Source organism: Vulpes lagopus, chromosome 2 (assembly GCF_018345385.1).
Source record: "Vulpes lagopus strain Blue_001 chromosome 2, ASM1834538v1, whole genome shotgun sequence".
NCBI classification, from domain to species: Eukaryota; Metazoa; Chordata; class Mammalia; order Carnivora; family Canidae; genus Vulpes; species Vulpes lagopus.
The window spans coordinates 50,282,078-50,304,937 of NC_054825.1; the positions used below are offsets into that span (position 1 = coordinate 50,282,078).

The 22,860-nt window shown below is 40.5% G+C and overlaps 2 protein-coding genes across 3 annotated transcripts in view; one reads left to right on the forward strand and one right to left on the reverse strand.

Moving 5' to 3' along the window:
• The window catches only part of IQCH (IQ motif containing H), a 200,001-nt gene extending 182,991 nt beyond the window's left edge, over positions 1-17,010 (reverse strand). Inside the window, exons 1-3 of the mRNA XM_041740511.1 lie at positions 16,717-17,010; positions 8,452-8,574; positions 6,763-6,857 (exon numbers count right to left, since the gene is read on the reverse strand). Of these exons, the coding sequence (XP_041596445.1) occupies positions 6,763-6,857; positions 8,452-8,574; positions 16,717-16,899 (401 nt within the window). The 5' untranslated portion in view covers positions 16,900-17,010. The remainder of the gene's footprint in view (positions 1-6,762; positions 6,858-8,451; positions 8,575-16,716) is intronic.
• The window catches only part of AAGAB (alpha and gamma adaptin binding protein), a 53,926-nt gene continuing 48,076 nt past the window's right edge, over positions 17,011-22,860 (forward strand). For both annotated transcript variants that reach the window (XM_041740543.1, XM_041740552.1), the window contains exon 1: positions 17,011-17,159. In XM_041740543.1, coding sequence (XP_041596477.1) covers positions 17,087-17,159 — 73 coding nt within the window. In that variant the 5' untranslated portion in view covers positions 17,011-17,086. The remainder of the gene's footprint in view (positions 17,160-22,860) is intronic.

A 22,860-nucleotide genomic window follows, 5' to 3' on the forward strand; every position in this document is an offset into this window, starting at 1 on the left:
CTCTGTGATTAGGATGTAGGCATAGTCTACATAAGTGGGATTTGTGTACTTCCATGTAACAACCCACAATGCTTCATCAAATGAGGAAAATACACCTTCTGATACACACTCGCCTTGCAACACAAACGCCTTCGTTCCCTCTCACTGATGCTCACTATTATCTATTTGCTATTTCCCCTTCGCAAACGCTGGCACAACATAATATAAAATGGAGATTTTGGTGTGGTTCTGATCGTGTTGGTACAGATGGTAGTCACCCTCCCAGTGTCAATAAGCAAAGTGTGGTCGTTATGAGCAGTGCGAACAGATATTACAAGCAATAAAATCCATGAAAGCCAATCGTGTGAGAGGAAGAACCACACGTTGACATAGGAGAATCACTGACAAAATGGGGATCATAGTGGTACATATTTTGAAAACAATACAAAGGCTTGTTGAGCTCTTTGGAGAAAATATGCCACTTCTGATAATGTCCTCATCACTGTCTTCTGCATGTCTGCTGGGAAAATCTTGTATTTGCTGAAATCCATTGTTAGCACTTTGTGTCGCTATTTTTTGTTTCTACTGGACAAAATGACCAGGTTTTCCTTTCTTGTTGAAAAGAAAACCATCTTTTGTGAAAATGCTGCTTCTTGGTTTTCAGGCAGCCTGAAATGGTGTGGGAGTGTTCAACCACAGACAGGTGACCATACTTGAGTCTGGGCCTCATTACTCATGACCCGCACAAACTGGGCCTGCTGTGTTCCTCAATATGCACATCTTTAAAAGTAAAGGATAAGTATCTGCCTCATAGGGTAAAATAAAGTCCTTTGTATAACTGTTAGGTATTATGGAGATATTGATGACAATGATGAAATTCACAATAATGATAAAAATGAAGATGATGAATATTGTATCTGGTCTGTTGTAAATTATTATTATTTTTTAAGTATTTTATTTATTCATGAGAGAGAGAGAGAGAGAGAGACAGAAAGGGAGAGACATAGGCAGAGGGAGAAGCAGACTCCCTCTGGGGAGCCCAGTGTGAGACTCAATCCCAGGTCTCCGGGATCATGCCCTGAATCAAAGGCAGATGCTCAACCACTAAGCCACCCAGGTGCTCCTGTTCTAAATTATTTTTAAGGTCTATCCTTAAAGGTCTATCCAGGGACAGTGGTCATTTGGAATGAACTCTCCTGATTTCCTGGGTTTCCACAGATGGAAAGAAGCCCCATATATCTGAACAGTGTTGATTCTCAGTTACTCATAGCAACTGTGCTTCTGTCAAAGGAGCAACAGGGATCCACAGTCCTAATTGTATGGCACCCCTCTCAGAAGGAGTTGCTCCTCTGACACTCTAGCACACTCACAGTTTAACCAAACAGTGGCAGTCCTACCAGCCTGACTGCCAGGTCCCACTACTGGCTTGTTCCTAGCACAAGAGGCTTACTCCAACCCTTCATAGCAATGGGATAGCTGAATTTCCAGGACTAGGCTCTTGATCATATAGAGGCAGGCTGTCTATGTGGCCAAAAGAATACTGATTCCAGGGAGTCCTACTCGTTCCAGGGATTCCAAGCACAAATTATCTGCATTAGGAATAGCAAGACTGTTTGAGGAACCTCCATACAGTTTTCCAGAGTGGCTGCACCAGTTCACATTCCCACCAACAGTGTAAGAGGGTTCCCTTTTCTCCGCATCCTCTCCAACATTTGTGGTTTCCTGCCTTGTTGATTTTCCCCATTCTCACTGGTGTGAGGTGGTATCTCATTGTGGTTTTGATTTGTATTTCACCTAATGGCAAGTGATGCAGAGCATTTTCTCATGTGCGTGTTGGCCATGTCTGTGTCTTCCTCTGTGAGATTTCTGTTCATGTCTTTTGCCCATTTCATGATTGGATTGTTTGTTTCTTTGGTGTTGAGTTTAATAAGTTCTTTATAGATCTTGGAAACTAGCCCTTTATCTGATATGTCATTTGCAAATATCTTCTCCCATTCTGTAGGTTGTCTTTTAGTTTTGTTGACGGTATCCTTTGCTGTGCAAAAGCTTCTTATCTTGATGAAGTCCCAATAGTTCATTTTTGCTTTTGTTTCTTTTGCCTTCGTGGATGTATCTTGCAAGGAGTTACTGTGGCCGAGTTCAAAAAGGGTGTTGCCTGTGTTCTCCTCTAGGATTTTGATGGAATCTTGTCTCACATTTAGATCTCTCATCCATTTTGAGTTTATCTTTGCGTATGGTGAAAGAGAGTGGTCTAGTTTCATTCTTCTGCATGTGGCTGTCCAATGTTCCCAGCACCATTTATTGAAGAGACTGTCTTTCTTCCAATGGATAGTCTTTCCTCCTTTATCGAATATTAGTTGACCATAAAGTTGAGGGTCCACTTCTGATTCTCTATTCTGTTCCATTGATCTATGTGTCTGTTTTTGTGCCAGTACCACACTGTCTTGATGACCACAGCTTTGAGTTAAAAATAGACCTGTCCTACGACTCAGCAATTGCACTGTTGGGGATTTACCCCAAAGATACAGATGCAATGAAACGCCGGGACACCTGAACTCCAATGTTTATAGCAGCAATGTCCACAATAGCCAAACTGTGGAAGGAGCCTTGGTGTCCATCGAAAGATGAATGGATAAAGAAGATGTGGTTTATGTATACAATGGAATATTACTCAGCCATTAGAAACGACAAATACCCACCATTTGCTTCAACGTGGATGGAACTGGAGGGTATTATGCTGAGTGAAATAAGTCAATTGGATAAGGACAAACATTATATGTTCTCATTCATTTGGGGAATATAAATAATAGTGAAAGGGAATAGAAGGGAAGGGAGAAGAAATGAGTAGGAAATATCAGAAAGGGAGGCAGAACATAAAGACTCCTAACTCTGGGAAACAAACTAGGGGTGCTGGAAGGGGAGGAGGGCGGGGGGTGGGGGTGAATGGGTGATGGGCACTGAGGGGGGGCACTTGACGGGATGAGCACTGGGTGTTATTCTGTATGTTGGCAAATTGAACACCAATAAAAAATAAATTTATTATTTAAAAAAAAAAGGAATAGCAAGACTGTTAAAATGCAAATTCCAGGACCACCTGCAAGGCAATGAAAGAGGATTGCAAACCAAAGTTTAAGAACTATCATTCTAGAACCCATGGTCTCTCAAATAGGATGCCCACATCTCCATAAGATAATGCCATTGGTTGTATAATACAAGACCATAAGAACTTCTATTTATACCAACTAAGAAATATGTCAAATAAGAAATTAAGAAATTCTCTGGGCTACTATTTAATATTCAGCTTGTCCCTGGATTTCTCATGGGGTCATGTCACCTGAGGTTCTGGAGGCCTCCTGGGAGTGGAGACTCCAAACCACAAAAGCATGAACAGTGGGGTCTTTACTAGTACATGTTTTTTTTTTTTTTTACAGCATTGTACAAAAAAAAAAAACAAAACAAAACCCACTCAGTTGAGTGGGTTTATCGATTCTATCATTTAGTTTTCACTCAAGCCTGAGACAATAGACAGTTGTCTTAAAAAGATTCCCACAAAAAAATAAATAAATAAATAAAAACCACACACACACACTGAATTTTGAAGATGATGAAAATGGGCATCAGGGAAAAATAAGAAAATGCCAGAATGGACACCTACTCATATCATGAGCTTTTCTTTAGCCACACTAGGGACCAAAAAATGATGATAAACCCATCAAACTTATGAAGAGTCCACCAAATCTCCACCCCCAACTGCAAAATTGAAAATTATCCAGTAGACTAATTGGACTTCCATTCAATCAGCATCTATGCTGAATCTCCACTAAGTGTAGAGTGTATTTTGGGTTATTGGCCACAGCCAGTATAAAGCCATCATCATTAACAAGATAAATCAGCCAGAATATTATGATTATGATATTATGATTAATATATGATATTATGATATTATATAATATTATGATAACCGTTTTTTAGCAAAAGAAAGCTTTGTGATTTAGCAAAGAAAGATTTTTAAGCTGTTTAATCTTGGTCTCGTTATTTAAATGTTTCTTTGTTGGTATATTTTATAATGTATTCATTCCCTAGATTAAATATATAATTTATAAATAAATACATATTATGGATCCATGTCCCAATTTTCAAACTAAAGGCCATGTGGGATAAAAGTCCAGGTCCAGCTTGTTCCAACTCAAAATTTTGATAAGCTAGGTCTCCTTTGGCCTCCTGATCAGTGTTGAGATAAGCAACTTGTCTGTTAGTGAGTCATGCCATCAATAAAGAAAAACCACCTTCTTACTTGAGTATTAGAAAGACTGTCATGGAACCTCAGAATAAAAATGCAATGAATTGGCCAGTCCTGCTGCCCCCAGGCAAAAGAACCTAAAAGAATTCTGGGCTCTGTAAACAGCTTTGCATAGAAAACTCCCCATGGGACACAGACTCCGAAGGCAAGTCCATTCATGACCAATCTCTTGGGATACCCCTGCAAGTGCAGAGTCCCGTGTGACTAACCACCCAGGAATATACCAGTCACAGGCAACGGTTCCCGAGGTCCTGGGTCTCCTGTTTTCCATTTCCATGGACTGCTTCTCTTCTTCCCTGAGCCACTCCCTGTGACTCACACTTGGACTCACAGGACCTCAGGCCTGCTTGCTTTAAAGGCTCAGTTAGGGGTACTGTAGCAGCTCAATGGTTGAATGTCTGCTTTTGGCTCAGGGTGTGATCCTGGTGTCCTGGGATCAAGTCCTGCATCGGGGTCCCTGCATGGAGCCTGCTTCTCCCTCTGCCTGTGCCTCTGCCTCTCTCTCTCTGTCATTAAAAATAAATAAATAAACAAATAAATAAATAAATAAAATCTTAAAAAAATAAATAAAGACCCAGTTTAGACTTCTCTCCAGTTTTCAACCTGGCTCCTATCATGTCATTTTCAAATTCATGCAACGTTAGCAGTACACATCCACAGCTCTGATGGAGACAGTCCCCCAGGCATGTGAGGCTCGTGCAGACTTGCCAGGCTCCCATCTTCCTGCCAGGAGGGCCAGCAATTATTATTCTATTGAATAGGAGAGAAAGGATCCAAGGACTGCTCTGGGAGCCAGCTCCATGCCCCAATTGATGATGAAGTCTTCCTTTACTCTTCCACGTCCTAAGTGGGCAAGGACACTACTCAACAAGGGAAAAGAATTGTACAAGAAAGACCTCTTCCAGAACCTTTCTGCTTGGTTCTCTGTGTCTGTAATTGCTTCAGAGTTTGCTCTTCTTCAGCCATCCTAATTTGCAAATGGATGGCCCAGACCCTCTATTCTTTGTCAGGATAGAAGAATAAAGAGAAAGCTAGAGATAGGACAAGAGAACTTCATCAGAGCTGGAGATAGACATCTTTTTTCCTGTTTGCTTTCCTCAACCCCCCCATTCTGAGGCTTTCCTACTTGCTGCTTTAATGCTCAGTCTTTGGCCACACCCTACTGCAGATCTGTCCGCTGCGGTCTACAAAGGCTTCACACTTTGCCTATAGGCTTCCCTTGATTTCAAACTGAGTCATCAGTATAAGTTGGCAAACTGACCTCCAATATTTTCTTCTCCAAGAATCCCTTTTTTATTATTTTCCTTACAGATTCCTTGTTTTTTAAAAGATTATGAATATTAACCTGTTTTCAGGTCATTTTTTAAATTCCCAAATGTAAAAATCAAAGACTTAAATGAAAAAACTAGACAACTGAGGGAAGGGTTGCCTCTACAAGGGATGATGGATGCCTGTGGCATTCCTTCATGTGGGGGCAAGGGAGACAGATACCCCCCAAGGCTCTGCTCCTCACTACAGAATGCTGGATCCTGGTTATGTCTATAGATTGCTGTGTTTCCTTGTGCACTATTTCTGAAACTTGACCTTACACTCTGATACTACTTACTTATGCTTGGTATATATTTACAATGCAAGTAGGGCCACAGGTTTTTTAAGCTTAGCACTAAACCTTACTTTACATACACTCAAATTCAGGAGGCCTACCTGTAAGAGGGTCCAAAGTGAGGCAGGCAATTTCTTTCTCACTCAAGTCTAATTTTAATAAATCAACTCTTAGGATATATTACATTGTGAATATTTCAAGCAAGTTTTATTATTTTTGTTTTGTTCATCCTGGATACCAAAATTAAAAAAAAAAATGTGCTCTACAATAAAGCACATGTGATGTGCTAAAAACTGTAAAGAAATTTCCAGGGATCCCTGGGTGGCGCAGCGGTTTGGCGCCTGCCTTTGGCCCAGGGCGCGATCCTGGAGACCCGGGATCGAATCCCACATCGGGCTCCCGGTGCATGGAGCCTGCTTCTCCCTCCGCCTGTGTCTCTGCCTCTCTTTCTCTCTCTGTGACTATCATAAATAAAAAAAAAAAAAAAAAAAAAAAAAAGAAATTTCCATGTAAGCTTCATAGAGTAAAAATGGATTTGCATTAAAATTTTTCCTTTAGAGGAGTTGAATTTTGGATACCTTTTACTAAAAAACAAAAACAAAACAAAACCCAAACAAACAAAAAGCAGTAACACCAAAACTAGGACTCTGAAGTAATTGTCATGGTGTCAAGCATTAGAAGACAAGAAGAGTAACCCTGAATAAACTTCGTTAAAGTTCAAATTTTGCCATTAACTTCTTATACAAAACTACTGAAATTAGTAGAATGGATATGAACAAAGCCAAGGAGATTTTGACTTTATGGTCACCTGACCGGAATGGGAAAAGTTATTTTTTTTTATCGTATTTGTTTTCAACCCCAAAATGGCTATTTTACTTACCAGCTGGAAGTGTGAGGAGAATATAAATTATCGTCATTAACAGGAGTTGTTAACACATGATGGTTTACAACATTTAAATACTTCTCAATGTGAATCTGTTACAGAAAAGTTAAAGTTTAGGTTATTATAGTGGACTTAAGATACTCAGCTAATTTACTTTATTTCATTAGGGTAATGCTTTGAATTGTGTAATTAAGCCAAAAGACACAACATACTATGTGTTTATTACATGCCTAAGGTATTGTTGGGCATTTCGAGGCTAAATGACTTTCACTATCCCAAAAAGCATAATAAACAATTGAGATGCAAAGCTCGAGTGACCTGTAGCACTTTTCACAAATTAAACTATGCACAACAGTCAGTAAATCGCTTAGCCAGGTAAGCTTACTAGGCAGGACAGACATGGAGTAATGTCTTTCATTTATAGGGATTTCAAGCAAGCATCCAGGGAAAGAATTTGGGCCTTAGGTAACAGATTATTTAAAGTGGCCAACTGCAAGACTCCAGCTGGGTGCAGCCCTCTCACTGTCAGGTAATGTAGGACAATGGTGTGCCAGTTTGATGAGGCTACAGAACACACCATATCTCCCACAGCCTGAGGAGCTGGGCTGTGGAGCTGATAACGTGGGAGAGTGAAAGTCTCAGGCTGGAGCAGGAGCAATGACAGTTAGAGGTCTCGAAGATGGAGATGGTCCTTATTTGGACTCATGTGATCATATATCCTTGTTGTTTCTTTTTTTCTTTCTTTCTTTTTTTTTTTAGAGGTTTATTTGAGAGAGAGAGAGAGAGATGGAGAAAGTGCAAGAGCCCAAGGAGGAGGGGCAGAGGGATGAGAGAAAGAATATCAAGTAGATGCCCCATTGAGCACAGAGCCTGAGATGGTGACCTGAGCAGAAATCAAGGGTCAGACATTTAGCTGACTGAGCCATCCAGCACCCCCAGATCCTTGTTTTATAAGTGAATATTATCCTGAAGAGTGGATTCTCCTCTTCCCTTCAACCCATCTTAATGATGAAGTTCCCGTGTAATTTATTTCTCTCTTCCAAAATTGGTACATCTCTTTAGCTTTACCTGCAGGATTACAATATCACAAAAATGACTAGTCTCAAGATATGTAAGCTATTTAGGGAAAAACAAACTCTTATTCTTTAGAATCCCAGTGAATCTGATAGAAACTCTCTGGAGTATTCCTTTGAATCCTTTTCTGTTGGGCATATTTCTGGATGAATGGTTATTTTAAGAATTCTTAATTTTTTAAATCAAATCACATGTTAGGGGTTGTCACTGCATAATCTTACATTCCCAACAGCTTACATACTTTGTGGGATGTGACAAGATGCAAACCAACCAATCAGTTAATAATCATGATTTTAATAAAAAGACCAGAATGAGCAAGCTGATGACCAACTTAAGTCCACCTATGTTACAGAATTACGCAAGGTCTTGTGAGAACCACAGTCCTTACATACACAGCTTACATACTTTGTGGGATGTGACAAGATGCAAACCAACCAATCAGTTAATAATCATGATTTTAATAAAAAGACCAGAATGAGCAAGCTGATGACCAACTTAAGTCCACCTATGTTACAGAATTACGCAAGGTCTTGTGAGAACCACAGTCCTTTCCTACTAGAGGAATCTTTGTCTCCTTCCAGCACTTTATTTAATATCTAAAGCTCTACTTACTCTTAGCCCCATTTCAGTCCTTTTGATTGCAGTTTCCAGGTTCTGAATGTTTAGAGCCTCTCCTTTTTCCTCAAGAGGGAAATTTGTTAATTTCTCCTTTAACTGATAAAGGTCTTCATGGACCTGGAGGTATAAAAAATATAAAATATTGAGAGAATACATACCGAGTTCACCCGAAAGTTATTTATCTTAAAGATTTGCAGTTTGCTTGAATTGCTAGAGATCATCAGGTAGATTTTATGATGTTCATTGAAAAGGACTGTCTTCACGGTTCTCAGATATTCTTTATTGGAACGTCTCATTATCGTCTTTCAGATTTTAAAAAACTAAGTTTTCATACAATTTTCTATTTTTCCTTAAGCCCCCCTACCCCCACTCCATGAGAAACAAATCCAAGATAAAACTACAACTCAAATCACGTCTGTTTCTTAGCTGATAAAAAGTCTGAGCTGATAGGAAGTTTGAGCCAAACTCAGATTTCTACTAACTGGTTAAGAGGTAAGAAAACAGAAAAGTTCTAGCAAAGAGAGGTTTTAGTGAAAGCAGAGCCTTTCAGGGGAGCTGAGTGGCTCAACTGGTTAAGTGTCCGACTCTTGGTTTTGGCTCAGGTCATAATCTATCTCAGGGTTGTGAGATCAAGCCTTGCGTAGGGCTCAGTGCTCCGCATGGAGTCTGCTGAAGTTTCTCTTTCTTTCTCTCTACCCCTCCCTTCTCTCTATCAAAGAAAGAGAGAAAGCAAGCAAGCAAGCAGAGCCTTTCAAAAGGGAATTGTAAATAGGTTGACAGGGCCCTTTGGTTTTCCATTCTGGCTGGATCTTCCCCACGGACTGCTCTGAAGAAGCAGCTCTGTAGGTGTGTGGCCTCGATTCTGTTTTTACATAGTCAGAAATGGAAATGATCGGTGAAGAAAAAGCAATGTGATCACTTTGACATTTTCCTTTAATCTGTATTCTCCTTAGAAATGATGAATGCAAAAAAATAAAAATGATGAATGCCTCTCCAACGTCAACCACCCTCACAACAAAATGGGTGCTATGAGATTAGACACCACAAGATTCTCTGCATTCATATCAGAATCCAAATTTCAATAGATAAATACAGATGGCACCAATTATTGTATGGGCTGCTGCCACAAGAAAAACATTTTGTTATGCAAATTTATGAACCCAGCACCTGTTTCAGCAATAGTCACACCAATAACAATCTGCAGACTGGGTCGCTACAGGCATTTTGAAACAGTTACCTTTTCTCTGTTAGTATAACTGGATATACACATTGGTCCAGCCTGTGTTATCGATTACTTTGGAATATTCCCATGGAGCCAAGTATTCAAAAGATCTGAATTTGCATCTTTGCACTGATGGGCATCACAGTCTGGTAGACACATCTGGTCATTTGTACTCTGCACAAATTGTCATGGAAAGCCTTCAGGGCTCACAGATTGAAATCAGAACACACCTACTGTTTGCTTGTAGGCACCAAGGATGAAGATGTACTTCTTTCAATTGTTTTGTCCAAATTACTCCTGCAAGCTGATTTACCATCTATTGTCTAAAGGCATTTGGAAAGTACAAAGAGACAGTTCAAGGGCAAGCCCCACTTCTAGGTGCACATTTCTGGGTTCTTCCTTTGAATGTACTAAATTTCCTCCTTGTAGCTCTAGTATTTGTAGTATTTGTAACTTCACGTACCATTCTGTAACTAATGCTGGTCCCCATAGCTGGGGGGAGTGAAATTGTTCTGGGTTATTCATCATGGAACCGACAGGTTGTTTTCTTTATCTGCCAGCTGTGGACAACTACACTTCTTCCCAGAGTCATGAGATAATATGCAACAGGTTTAGTAGATAGTAACGGACCAGTAAAAGGCAAATGGACATCATTCCTTGCTCTATCACTGGTCACAAGTTGTCCATGCACACCATCAAGTTTCCTCTGGTTTCTTTAACAAGAAAAAAAAAGAATTATTCTATTTTATAGAGTTGTTGAATAAAAATAAGGCAATGTGTGAGAAAAGGGATGAACGTAGGCTTTGGAACCAGGCAGATATGAACTAGATCCTATTTCTTCCTTTACCGAGCTTGACAAATTCGCTTAGTTCTTGAGAGCCTTTGGTGCTTCTGTCAAATGGGGGTAAAAAGCTACCTGTTGGAATAGTGGCAAGAAAAAAATTTCAAGTATGGAAAGTGTTTTGTACAAGGCCAGCTAGCCCCATAGGAGGGCACTGAACAAATGTTAATTCTCCTCTCCTGAATTGTAAAGCCCAGTGAAACTTCTTGCACAAAACTGGCACTTAGTAAATGTTTATTGATTTGAATTGCTCTTTTAATCTTCCTTAAGAGCTGCTTATTTTCTTGCCAGATATTTTCTTCTCCCCTCTCAATAACCACATATCTGTTCGTATAGTAATTGCAATAGAGACAAGTACTGTAGGAAATGTGTCACCAGACTTCGGTAGGAAAAAAGATTAAGTTCTAAATCTCTGTCCTTTCTTCAAATAGATCCAATTTACCATATTGAAATTTTACATGTACCCCATCATCTCTATGATCATCAGATCCATTGCTTTCCATATATTTCCTACTTGGAGGAAGATTATTATTTTGACAGTTTGGGAACAGGGCTGCTTAATAAGAAGCCCCTGAAGGTTTAATGCAGTGAAGGTTTGCTCTAGAATTAATTAATTAATTGATCTCTAGAATTTAGAAGTCTAGCTATGCAACTGGATTCTGTGTTGTCAAAAGCAGTTACATCAATTGCATTTTATTCATCTCTGCAGATAGTGTTTGGCTGCCTCATTCTCGTCACACTTACCCACTTGCCCCTTCATTTTACATTGTATGCTCCTGGCAAACCAGATGGAGGAGTTGATAAGAAAGCGATGATATCAAGCTGTCAATTAGTTCCAATATTTCCAAGGTTGGTGTTAGCATAAAATGGTTGGATTTTTGAAATAATGATTTCCAAAATGAATTACAAAGCTAATTTTGACTGCAAGATTACAGTATCCTTGTGGCACAAACATTGGTTTCAGAGTTTGGTCAAGCAAGCGTTTTCAAAGATATATTAAGAAGATACCACATACTCATTAATAAAGTGGAAAAACAAAGCTTGTAAGAGTTATTTATAAAAGAAAGCACCAAGGAAACCTCTCGGACTCATGACCCACTTCTTCCAGACTGTTTCACAAATACACCATAACCTGTTTCAGGATCAACACAGACAGGATCTCTTCCCTTGGGCAAATTACTTTAGCTGTTTGTACCTTAGTTTCTTCTTCTGTAAACTGGGGCTACATATGATACCTACCTGAGTTGCTGCACACGGTCAAAAAAATTGGCTACTTTTCAATTATAACAATGATTATCATCACTATAGTTATAACATCACTGTTCTGATCAGATGAGGAAAGATCCAGCTGAAACCATAAAAGGTCTTAATGATAGACTTAAGAGTGAAAGAAGTATTTATTTATTTATTTATTTATTGATTGATTGATTGATTGATTGATTGATTGAAAGAAGTATTTAACAAAAGTTAGCCTAGTAGAATTCTGCGTGGAGATAGTAGTCATATGTCCTGAATCAAAAATGAGGACATGGGCTTTGGTACATGATCGGACGGTGGAACAGAATATTCACAATCAGAACTGTTCTGTGAAATTCAGACGTACAAATGTACACAGGTTTTCAAATAAATCACACTAAAAGTTTAAATTAGAACACTGATTATTTGTATTTAAAGATTTCTCGGGTATTTTAGATATTTTATCAAAATATTGTATTATTAATATGTATCAGCAATTGTGTTTTCTAAATAATAGTACCTGTTAGTTCAGCTCCCTTCATTTTTGAATAGGATGTATATTATTAGAGACTGAATTAATGAGAAGATCATTATCCAGTTGTCCAAGATCAATGGCCCCAATCCTGTACTAGGTAAAATGGGATATCCAAAAAATCCACTGTCACAGGGAAACAAGGCATACCTTATTTGCCCTATAGCATCACCCATAAAGTTTTAGTTAAGAATGGAGTAGTCCTGGTTAAAAAGACAGGCTAAAATTAATTTTTTCCTTTTCTTTCAGTAAAAAACAGGCTAATCTTAAAAAAACACACAGAAATGAACAGAAAACTACACATTAGTAAGAGATCAGATCTAATAATAACTCGTTTCAACTGAACGTTTCACATTATATGTTACCCCTTAATTTAATCCTTACAAAACTCCTAAGAGGGAGCTTATAGTGTCATCTTTATTTCATACTTGAGGGAATTTGAGTTTTAAAGTGGTTAAGTACCCTGTGCTAGACAAGATAGCTGGTTAATTGGCGGAACTATTCAAATCCAGGCAGTCTGAATCAAGAACCTTCATGCCTAACCATTAGCCAGTACGTGCATAATATCTACAAATATACAAATACGTATTTATAGATATACAAAGCTAATGGTTGCTGAAAATTCAGTGGAAAAGGCAGGACTGAAATATCTAGAGAAGCAAAAAGGGGCAGGGGAAGACTTCCTTTTTTACCAGGTTAGCAGACTGAAAGGGTTTAAGAAGATTGTGTTTTCTATGTATATGGGTCAACCCATATACTCCTCTTTGGTCAGTTTCTTTTCCATAGTGTGAAATAATAGCCCTTATCGGATAGCTTTGTTGTAGGGGGTTAAATGAGTTAAAATGTGTACAGCACTTAGAACTGTGCACAGTATCCGGCAAATACTATATTAGCTTTGATTATTGAGATTTTTCTTTGAAATCATATTACAGTTTCTATTTTATAAAACTATTTAAGGTAGAAGGTCTCAGAATTGAGCACATATCAGAGCTATCTGCAAGGATTATAAGAACAGATAGCTGGGCACTACCCCCAGAACTTCTGATTTAGTAGGTCTGGAATGAGGTCTGAGAATTTGCATTTCTCACAAGTTCTCAGTTGGTGCTGAAAATACTGGTCCTGAGGTCACTCTTTGAGAATCACCGGTCTAAGGAGTTGTTTAATGTATCTGATTGAAACATAGACCTGATATACCCACTTAGGGTGAAGAAAGTAGATATTTGAAGTACCTCTACTTTTCTGGCAACTTTGTATGTATACGTATATGTGTTATATATAATACATGTAGATTTATAACATATTAATATATTATTATATAATTCCAATTAATATATATCATACTTATATATAAACTGATAGAAACATTTGCCCATGCTGACAAAAGGAAGACAACTTTATGATAAAAAGAAATCATGTAGCTTTGGGGAAATTGGGTCAATTTAGAGTCAGAGGTGGATCTAATTCAAGCTACAGAGGAGAAAACTTAGGCCCAGAGAGGTGACATGATTAGCCTAAAGTTATTCATCTGGGAGAATGTCATTGCCAAACTCAGACCTCAGTATTCTGACTCCCCAAATAGTGTTTTCCACTAGGTGTACTGCTTTTTGGTAGCCTGTTTGAAGGACATACATCAGCCCCCGACAGAAATGGAATCCAAGCTACGTGTCCGAGGGTAGTGCTGTATACTCATAAACACTCTGGAGCCTTCCTCATTTCTTTGTTATATATATTCTACATAATTCAGAGAGAAGGTTATACTGTGTCTAGAGATCAGCCTCAGTAATCAGGTTAGGCTCTCCACTTAGTGTGTCCAGAATAAACCTTTTTTACACATGGGGGTATTGATCAGCATGGACATGCCTGTTCTTAGCTCTTCTGTTCCATGTTATGATTTAATGATTACAGACATTGATACTGCAATGTTGTATCCGAGGCTGATCAAACAGCTACCTCTGAATCCTACTCTGAAGTGAAAAGGCTTCTGGCTTTTCAGTCAATCTGCTATTTTACACTATTCCAATCCTCAAGGGGAGCAGCCTTGGGGAAGAGAATTATCTCAAGGGAAAGCGTGAAATTAGGTGTGAGAATTCTCCCCAGATTCTGGTCTCTCTTTAAGAGATGTTCCAGGTCTGGAGAAATAAGAAAACTAAGGAGTAACTTAATTGTTCTTGTAGTCAATGTGAAGTATACTGTGGGGGGAAACTGGCTGTTTCTGGGTAGGAGTCTCCATTAGTGTTCCAATTATTTGGAGCCTGTAAAAATCGGCCCTGAATTTAGAGGGGGGGGGGGTGTCTAAGTAGTAAAGAATCAACCTTGCCTAGCAAGAGTTCTTTGCTTTGCCCTTGGATATTGGGAGGTGATCTGTAGGCCCCTTGAGTGTCCTGCCTGATAAGTGTCTTTGCTTGGGGGCTTTGGTCACCACACAGTTCTAACAATGAGATTTATGATGGGGGCCTTGAGCCACACTGTATCTGTTCCAACCTCTAGAGGAACTAGAGACTAAAGGCATTAATGTGACCTCTGGGAAGGATTGGTGATGAAAGGTCAGAACATGGGCAGTGTGTGACGGAGTCCCAGTAAAAGCTCTGGACATCAAGTCTTCGGCAAACTTTGCTAGTTGGCACAACTCTGTGTACATCGTTATACATCATGGCTGGGAGGAGGTAAAGCCACCCATGACTCCATGGGAAGAGGATGACAGGAAGCTGCATTTGGATCCTTCCTCTTGGATGCTGCCCATACATGTCTTTCCTTGGCTGACTTTTTTTTTTTTTTAAAGATTATTTATTCATGAGACACACACACACACACACACAGAGAGAGAGAGAGAGAGAGAGAGAGAGAGAAACAGAGACACAGGCAGAGAGGGAGAAGCAGGCTCCATGCAGGGAGCTGGACATGGAACTTGATCCCAGGATTCCAGGATCACGCCCTGGGCTGAAGGCAGTGTTAAACTGCTGAACCATCCAGGGATCCCCTCCTTGGCTGACTTTAATTTGTATCCTTTTGATGTTGGTAACATTCTAATTGTAAGCACAGCACTTTCCTGAATTCTGTGTTGCTCTAGCAAATTACCCAGTGTGAAGGTGGTCGGGCTCCCAATTTTGTAGGTAGCTAGCTTGAATTGAGTTTGGTTCTGGGACTCCTGGACTAGGCTGGTGTAGAAATGAGGGCAGTTTTGTGGGGACTGGTCCCTCAGAATTTGAAGTTTGCTAAATTCATCTAGGGTGCTAGTGACAGAAGATAATAAAAGGTGAGGTAAGATTTGGGTATTACACATAATGGGGAACTCTATGAAACTGGTGAATTTAGGGGTTTGTATTTTAGAAAAGGTGCATATAAAAGAATTCTCTCCTAGATGAGAGGTAAGAGACCAATATTCTGGCAGGAAAATCCACTGTGCAGATCTGAGTGAGCGTTGGAATAGAGTGAATTTAGGCAAATCATTTCAAGCTTTAGACAACTGGAGCTAAATAGACGTTAAAAGTGATGATCTATGCAGAAATGTTTTAAAGTTACCGTATGTAAATGTGAAAGAAGAACATTTGTGTGGGAAGCATCTGAGTATAACTGTCACAAACTGAGTTATACTGGAGAAGTTAAGACTTCTTTTTTTGATATTCCCCCCCCCCCCCGGTTTAGAAAAAGTCATTTCCCTGAGTTTTTTGGGTCACAGGTCTATATTCAAAACTGCAACTGGACAGGCAATTCAAGTGATCATTAATGTATTTTCCTGTGTGTGCTCCCAAGCAAGGGACTTTTATTTAGTTCATTAATTTATGTGAGATATAATCAACATACAACGTTGTATTTCAGGTACACAACATAATTATTCGATTTGTATACACTGCAAAATGACCGCGATAAGTTTAATTAACATCCCTGACCATACATAGTTTTTTTTTTTTTCTTATGATGAGAACTTTTAGGATGTATTCTCTTAGCAGCTTTCAAGTGTAGCAGTAGAGCATTACCAACTATACCAGGCTGCACATTATTACATCCCCAAGACTGACTTCTTGGCCAGGCACTTTCAGATCCAAAAAATTAAGGTGCTTACGTGGTTGACATATTTCAACTCCTCCTCAGATTTCTTATTATCTCCCCTCAAGTGTCTGACTTGCATTTCCCCCATATCACGGGTCCTAATTTTTCGGAAGATAACATTTTTAAATGGTGCCTTGGGTGTAAGATGGATTTTGGGAAGTAGAAGTTCTGGGTGAATTTTAGCAGACGCAGAGCGGTGGAGCTTCTGCAGCGCAGCCTCCAGGGGAGGGCTAGGCTGGTGGCCGAGGTCTTGGGGGGGCATCTTTGGGATTTCTGGGGGGCAGTGCCCCGGGGGGGGGGGTGGCGCGGGAGGATGGGCTCTGCCGGGCCTCGCTCGGAAGGGTCTGAGCTGGGCGGGGCGGGGCAGGGCCCGTCGCCCACCTGGATTAGGATGGTTCCGATGGGGTCGCAGCTGTCAGCGTCCTGCGCCATGGTAACGGGAGGGCGGCCTCCCGGAGGAGGAGCGGTTTCCAGGCGCCCGAGCCCGGCGCCGCGGCGGCGGCAGCGGCAGCGGCAGCAGCGGCAGCAGCGGCGGCAGCGGCTGCGGCGCGCGCTCGTCCCCATGGCAACCCCACGCGCAGCGCGGCCCGTCCCACGCCGGCAGCGGAAGAGGGGGTGTGGGAGGAGTCAGGGCCGCCGCCGCCTCCCGCGCACGCGCCCCCCCCAGGAGCGTCTCCCCCGCGCGCCGGCCGCGGTGGTGCAGCCCGAGGCGGAAGCGGCTCCGGGGCGGAAGTGGCTCGCGAGCGCAGCGATGGCTGCGGGCGTCCCCTGTGCGCTCGTCGCCAGCTGCTCCTCCAGCTTCTCCGGAGACCGGCTGGTCCAGCGTGAGTAGCGGAGCTCCCGGGGCCGACGTCCAGGGCGCCCGAGTCTCTGCGGGCGGTGGCCTCGGAACCGCGGCGTCCCTCTCGGCTTCCGTGGCCGCCGCGGGGGGGCGGGGGCCGGGGGCTCGTCGGGTGCCGCCGGGACCCCGCTGCCCTGCTCCTGGCCTGCCCGCCCGGCGCGCTGCGGCGGCCCTTCCAGTCCTTCCAGTCCTTCCAGCCTTCTCTGCCGACTGCGGCCCCGCCCGCGGGGAGCCGGAAGGCGCTGTGCGCGGCCGTGAGGTGCAGAAGTTGGGGTGCTTGGTGCTGCAGAGGGGCTTCCTCCTGGCTCCCCCTTGACGTATAGGGGTTAGCTGATGTCCCCATCCGCCCCACGTGTTCACTGCCTCCCTCCCGAGTCCTAGTAGGAGTCCTGCCTAGCAGGCTCTCCGGGCAGCTTTGGCTTTGGGGTGCTCCTGGGCCTGCACCCTCGACCCTCGGGGAGGGGAGGGGCTGTCACACTAAATAACGCTTAGGAGAAGCCGTAGGCCGGACGGCCTGGCACCGGGAACTAGGAACTAGGGTTCTCTGCAGTTGGTTGCTTGTAACCCCAAGACACCTGGTTTTAAATGCATGGCTTTCTTTCTTTCGGTAAGATTTTATTTATTTATTCATGAGAGACACAGAGAGAAGAGAGGCAGAGACACAAGCAGAGGGAGAAGCAGGTCCATGCAGGGAGCCCAATGCGGGACTCGAATCCAGGACCCCGGGATCACGCCCTGAGCCAAAGGCAGGCGCTCAACCGCTGAGCAACCTGGCGCCCCCGGTGACATTTTGGAAGCACTTTTTAAACTGTAAAGCATCACACAAACATAAATATATATATATATTTTTTCTGTACCTGTCAAATGTCAGAATTAGGCAGGATGTCCTTCCAACACAAATATTCTGTAACTTAGTTGTCAGTTCTTTTCTACAGTGTTTATGTTGAAAAGAATTGTGGTTACATTTCATATATGTCTTGATATTTTATATATAATTTTATATATAATTTATAATTTTATACATAATTTTTGTTTTATACATAGTGTATGTTTTTATATTTTGTATGTAAAATTAAAAAAAGATTTTTTAAAAAGATTTTTTATTTACTTATTCATGAGAGACACAGCGAGAGAGAGAGAGAGAGAGAGGCAGATACACAGGTAGAGGGAGAAGTAGGCTCCACACAGGGAGCCGGACATGGGACTCCATCCCAGGTCTCCAGGATCAGGCCCTGGGCCGAAGGCAGGGCCAAACCACTGAGCCACCTGGGCCACCACAAAATTTTAAAATATTTAAAAATATATAGATATATAGATATATGTAAAATATGATTGACATTTTAAAAATATAAAAAGCATTTATATAATTTGTATTTACATTTTACATATCTTTTGTATATAATTTTTTTGAACGAGAGAGAGAGTACATGTGGGACGGGCAGCGGGAGAGAGAATTCTAAGCAAGCTCCATGCTCAGCGTAGAGCCCTGGGGTGGAGGGGCTTGATCTCACAACCCTGAGATCATGACCTGAGCTGAAATCCAGAGTCCAGTGCTTAACCCACTGAGCCACCCAGGCTCCCCTGTATATGATTTTTGTCCTGATATTTTTCATTTAACATTACATAATTTATGACATAATATAAATTACTTTCCTCTAGTGAACATAGGTTTTGCTCAGAATTCTTAAAATACTTGGTGTATTTAACTTTATAAAATAATTACATGCATTTGGGTTTCCATTACTGATATATAAAAGTCCTTTTAAAGCCAATCTCGGAAATATTTGTTAAGTATTCTGATGGCTATGGTACTCTCTCTGAGCGCTCTAAGGATGAGAATTGGCAGACGTGGTCACTTCCTTGAAGGAGCTGATGACCAATAGTTGGCAAATAGTAACACTTACTTCTTTAAAGTACATTAGCATCCTTGGAGGTAAAATTAATTGTGTAAAATAATCCACTTTGTTTCTATATATAAAATCCCTCTTAGGTACATCAAAAGCCAGCTTTTGTGTTGATTAAAATTAGATGGCCTTTCCTTTGTGATTCCATTAATGCTATGTAGGGAGAAAATAAGAGCAGTTAGTGAGGACATTACTTGTAAGAAGAAGCGAAGTATAAAAGAGAGCTTTATCATTTCTTCCCAGGTTATTGATAGGGAAATGATGGGTAGCACTAGACCATGCTATTTGCTGAGCATTCATTCTGTTTTATAATTAAAGATTGCATTAAATTAATCATAAATTGAGTCTAATTTTGATCTAAGAGATGAGGATGACCATAAGGAGTGATGTTTGTCAAGTGTTCAGTGGTATCAGGCCACAGTGTGATTTTAGATTGATCTTTTTTGGGAACGTTTGGTTTCATTTCATCCATCAGGAAGAGGAACTTTAGGGTTTCTCCAGGTTCTCTTTCTTTCAACATCTGATCTATTTTACTGCTTTTACCCAATAGGAAATATTTCATAATCAAATAACCCAGTTTGTTATAAATACACATGAAATAAAAATCCGTAGGCCTCGGCTATGGATAAAGTGCATACACGGATTTTGTGAAAAACCTTTTTTCATTTTGTCACTCAGAGGCCTTCTTTTGGAATTCTGGGTAGGTGTCTGACATCTGATAAAAGGATGTTACAGACTTACATTGTAGACTTTTAAAGGGAAATGAAGGCTCAGAATTCTGAAGGGTCTTCAGCAAGGTTATATGTGTGTGGGAGCAAGTGTCTCTACTCCAGGGCCAGACCTCTTTTCACCTCATATATATTCACAGGAATATTTTACTTTCATTATGGAAAAGTGTGTTCTGATACTAAGCACAGAGCTGGTCTCTGTGCCAGTAATTATAGCTAAAATGGCAGCTAAGGTACTATTCTTGCTCTTAAGTGGAGGGATATAGTTCAAGTGTGTGCTCCACTGGTGAAAATATTAAAATATAAATACCTAAGTTTTAACATTTTACTCTCCTTTAGTAGAAGAAATTTTATTTTTTAACTCCAGTATAGTTAACAGAGTATTTATATTAGATTCAGGTGTACAGTTTAGTGATTCAACAGTTCTGTACATTACTCAGTGCTCATGAAGGTAAGTGTACTCTTGGGGCACCTGGGTGGCTCAGTCTGTTAAGTATCTGACTCTTGATTTCGGCTCAGGTCCATGATCTCTGGGTCATGAGATTGATTGAGCCCTGCCTCAGGCTCAATGTGGAGTCTACTTGAGGATTCTTTTCTCCCTCTATCCCTCCCCTGCTCGTGCGTGAATACTCTCTCTAAATAAATAAATAAAACCTTAAAAAGGATCCCTGGGTGGCGCAGCGGTTTAGCGCTTGCCTTTGGCTCAGGGCGCGATCCTGGAGACCCGGGATCGAATCCCACATCGGGCTCCCGGTGCATGGAGCCTGCTTCTCCCTCTGCCTGTGTCTCTGCCTCTCTCTCTCTCTCTGTGACTCTCATAAATAAATAAAAATTAAAAAAAAAATAAAACCTTAAAAAAACAAGTGTACTCTTAATTCCCTTCACTTATGTGTCCCTTACATACTTCCCCTCTGGTAACCATCTGTTTGTTCTCTATAATTAAGAGTCTATTTTATGATTTGTCGTTTTTTCTTTATTTTTTTGTTTCTTCAATTGAATGAAATGGTATTTGTCTTTCTTTGGCTTATTTCACTTAACATTATACCCTTTAGATCCATCCATATTGTCATAAATGGCAATTTTTCATTTTTTATGGATGAAAAATATTCCATTGTACATATATTCACAACATCTTCTTGATCCATTCATCTATCACTGGACACTTGGGCTGCTTCCATAGTTTGGCTGTAGTAGATAATGCTGCAGTAAACATAGGGGTGCATGTATCTTTTTAAATTAGTGTTTTCATTTTCTTTCTTTTCATATCCAGTAGTGGAATTACTGGATCTTATGGTAATTCTGTTTTTCATTTTTTGAGGAATCTCACTACTTTTTTCCTACTCTAAGAAGGAGCTCTCTCGATAGAAAAGCCCCTGGATACTTGTTTGGTGTTGAAGTGTGTAATACCAACTCAGCAACTGTAAGCTATTCAGGTTCTACATCTGAACTTTTGGAGCAAAATTCTTTCTTTTAGTGAAATGTGGGAATTTGGAGATCTTACAATCATAGCAGTCATTTTTATGTATATCAGTACTCTTCTCAAAAGTGTTCTCACATTTTTTAATTTGGTTCTTGTTTCCCTGTGAAGTCATGAAGTCAGATTATCTACATTTTGTAAATGAAGAAATTGTGGCTTGGAAATACCAGGTGACTTGCCCAAAGTGCTCAAGTGCTGAATGTTGGAGCATATGTTCACATTCAGAATTTGTATATATGGAATATATTAATGAAATGTATTGGAATTCCTTAGCAATCAGAATTATTTAAATTTAAGATGGTGGTGTTGGTGTAAGAAGTGATAGAGAAGATTGACCCCTAAAAGAGGGTTTTAAAATAGGTTTGCATTTCCATTTAGGAGGATTGAAGTCTTGGAAGAAAAAAATATCTCTGTCCAGAGGACCTGTATTTAAAAAGAACATTACGTATACCCGATAGGTTTTTTTTTTTTTTTTTTAAGATTTTATTGTGAGGGAGAGGGGCAATGGGAGCAGGAGTGGGGGTGCATGAGGCTGAGGGAGAAGCAGACTCCTCGCTGAGCGGGGAGCCAGAAGCAGGGCTCCACCCAGAACCCTGGGATCATGACCTGAGCTGAAGGCAGTCGCTTAATGGACTGAGCCACCCAGGCACCCCTGCCTGGCCGTTTTTTAAGTGTCTGGATTTTTATTTTCTCAATTAAGTAAACTCAAAATAGAGGCATATTAATAATATATTAGCCACTCCTATGTCAGATTAACATAAAAATAGAAAGTTGTTTGAGATCATCTCTTCCATCCCTTTTAGGTGAAAAATTCTATGTTACCATATTACTTATTTTTATGTTAGATTATATGGTGCTTCCTAGCTCTAGCATTCTTAATTTTTGTGAGTGCATTTTTTTTGGAAAACTGCTCCATTTTTTTCTAGTATAATATCACAGTTTATTGATATTAATGTAATCCACCAATCTTACTTAGATTTCCCCAGTTTGACTTTTATGCATGTGTATGTGCATATGTATTCTACACAACTTTATCACGTGTGGTTTGTGTATTTACCATCACAGTCAAGATACTGAATAGTTTCACCACCACAGGGATCCCTTGCATTGCTCTTTTGGGTTATGCCCCCAGTCTTCATCACCCCAGGCAACCACTAATCAGTCCTTCATTTTTAAAATGTTGTCTTTTCAAAAATGTTATATGATTGGAAACATAGATTACTTTTGGGAATTTTTTTTTTTTCTGCTCAGCATAATTCTCTAGAGATTGATCTATATTGTGTGTGTCAATTCATGGTTTTTGACTGCCAAGCAGTATTCCATGGTAAAGATGTGTCACAGTTTAACTGTTTACTTGTTGAAGCACATCTGGGCTGGTTCTAGTCTTTGGTTCCTGATCCTGTTTTTGTATAAAGTATTATTGATATACAGCTGTGACCATTTGCTTATTTTGTCTATGGTTACTTTCCAGAGTTGAATAGTTGCACCAGAGACCATGTGGCTCACAGCCTAAAATATTTGCTGTCTGGCCCATTATTGAAAATGTTTGACAACTGTATTCTGAGCATGTGAATT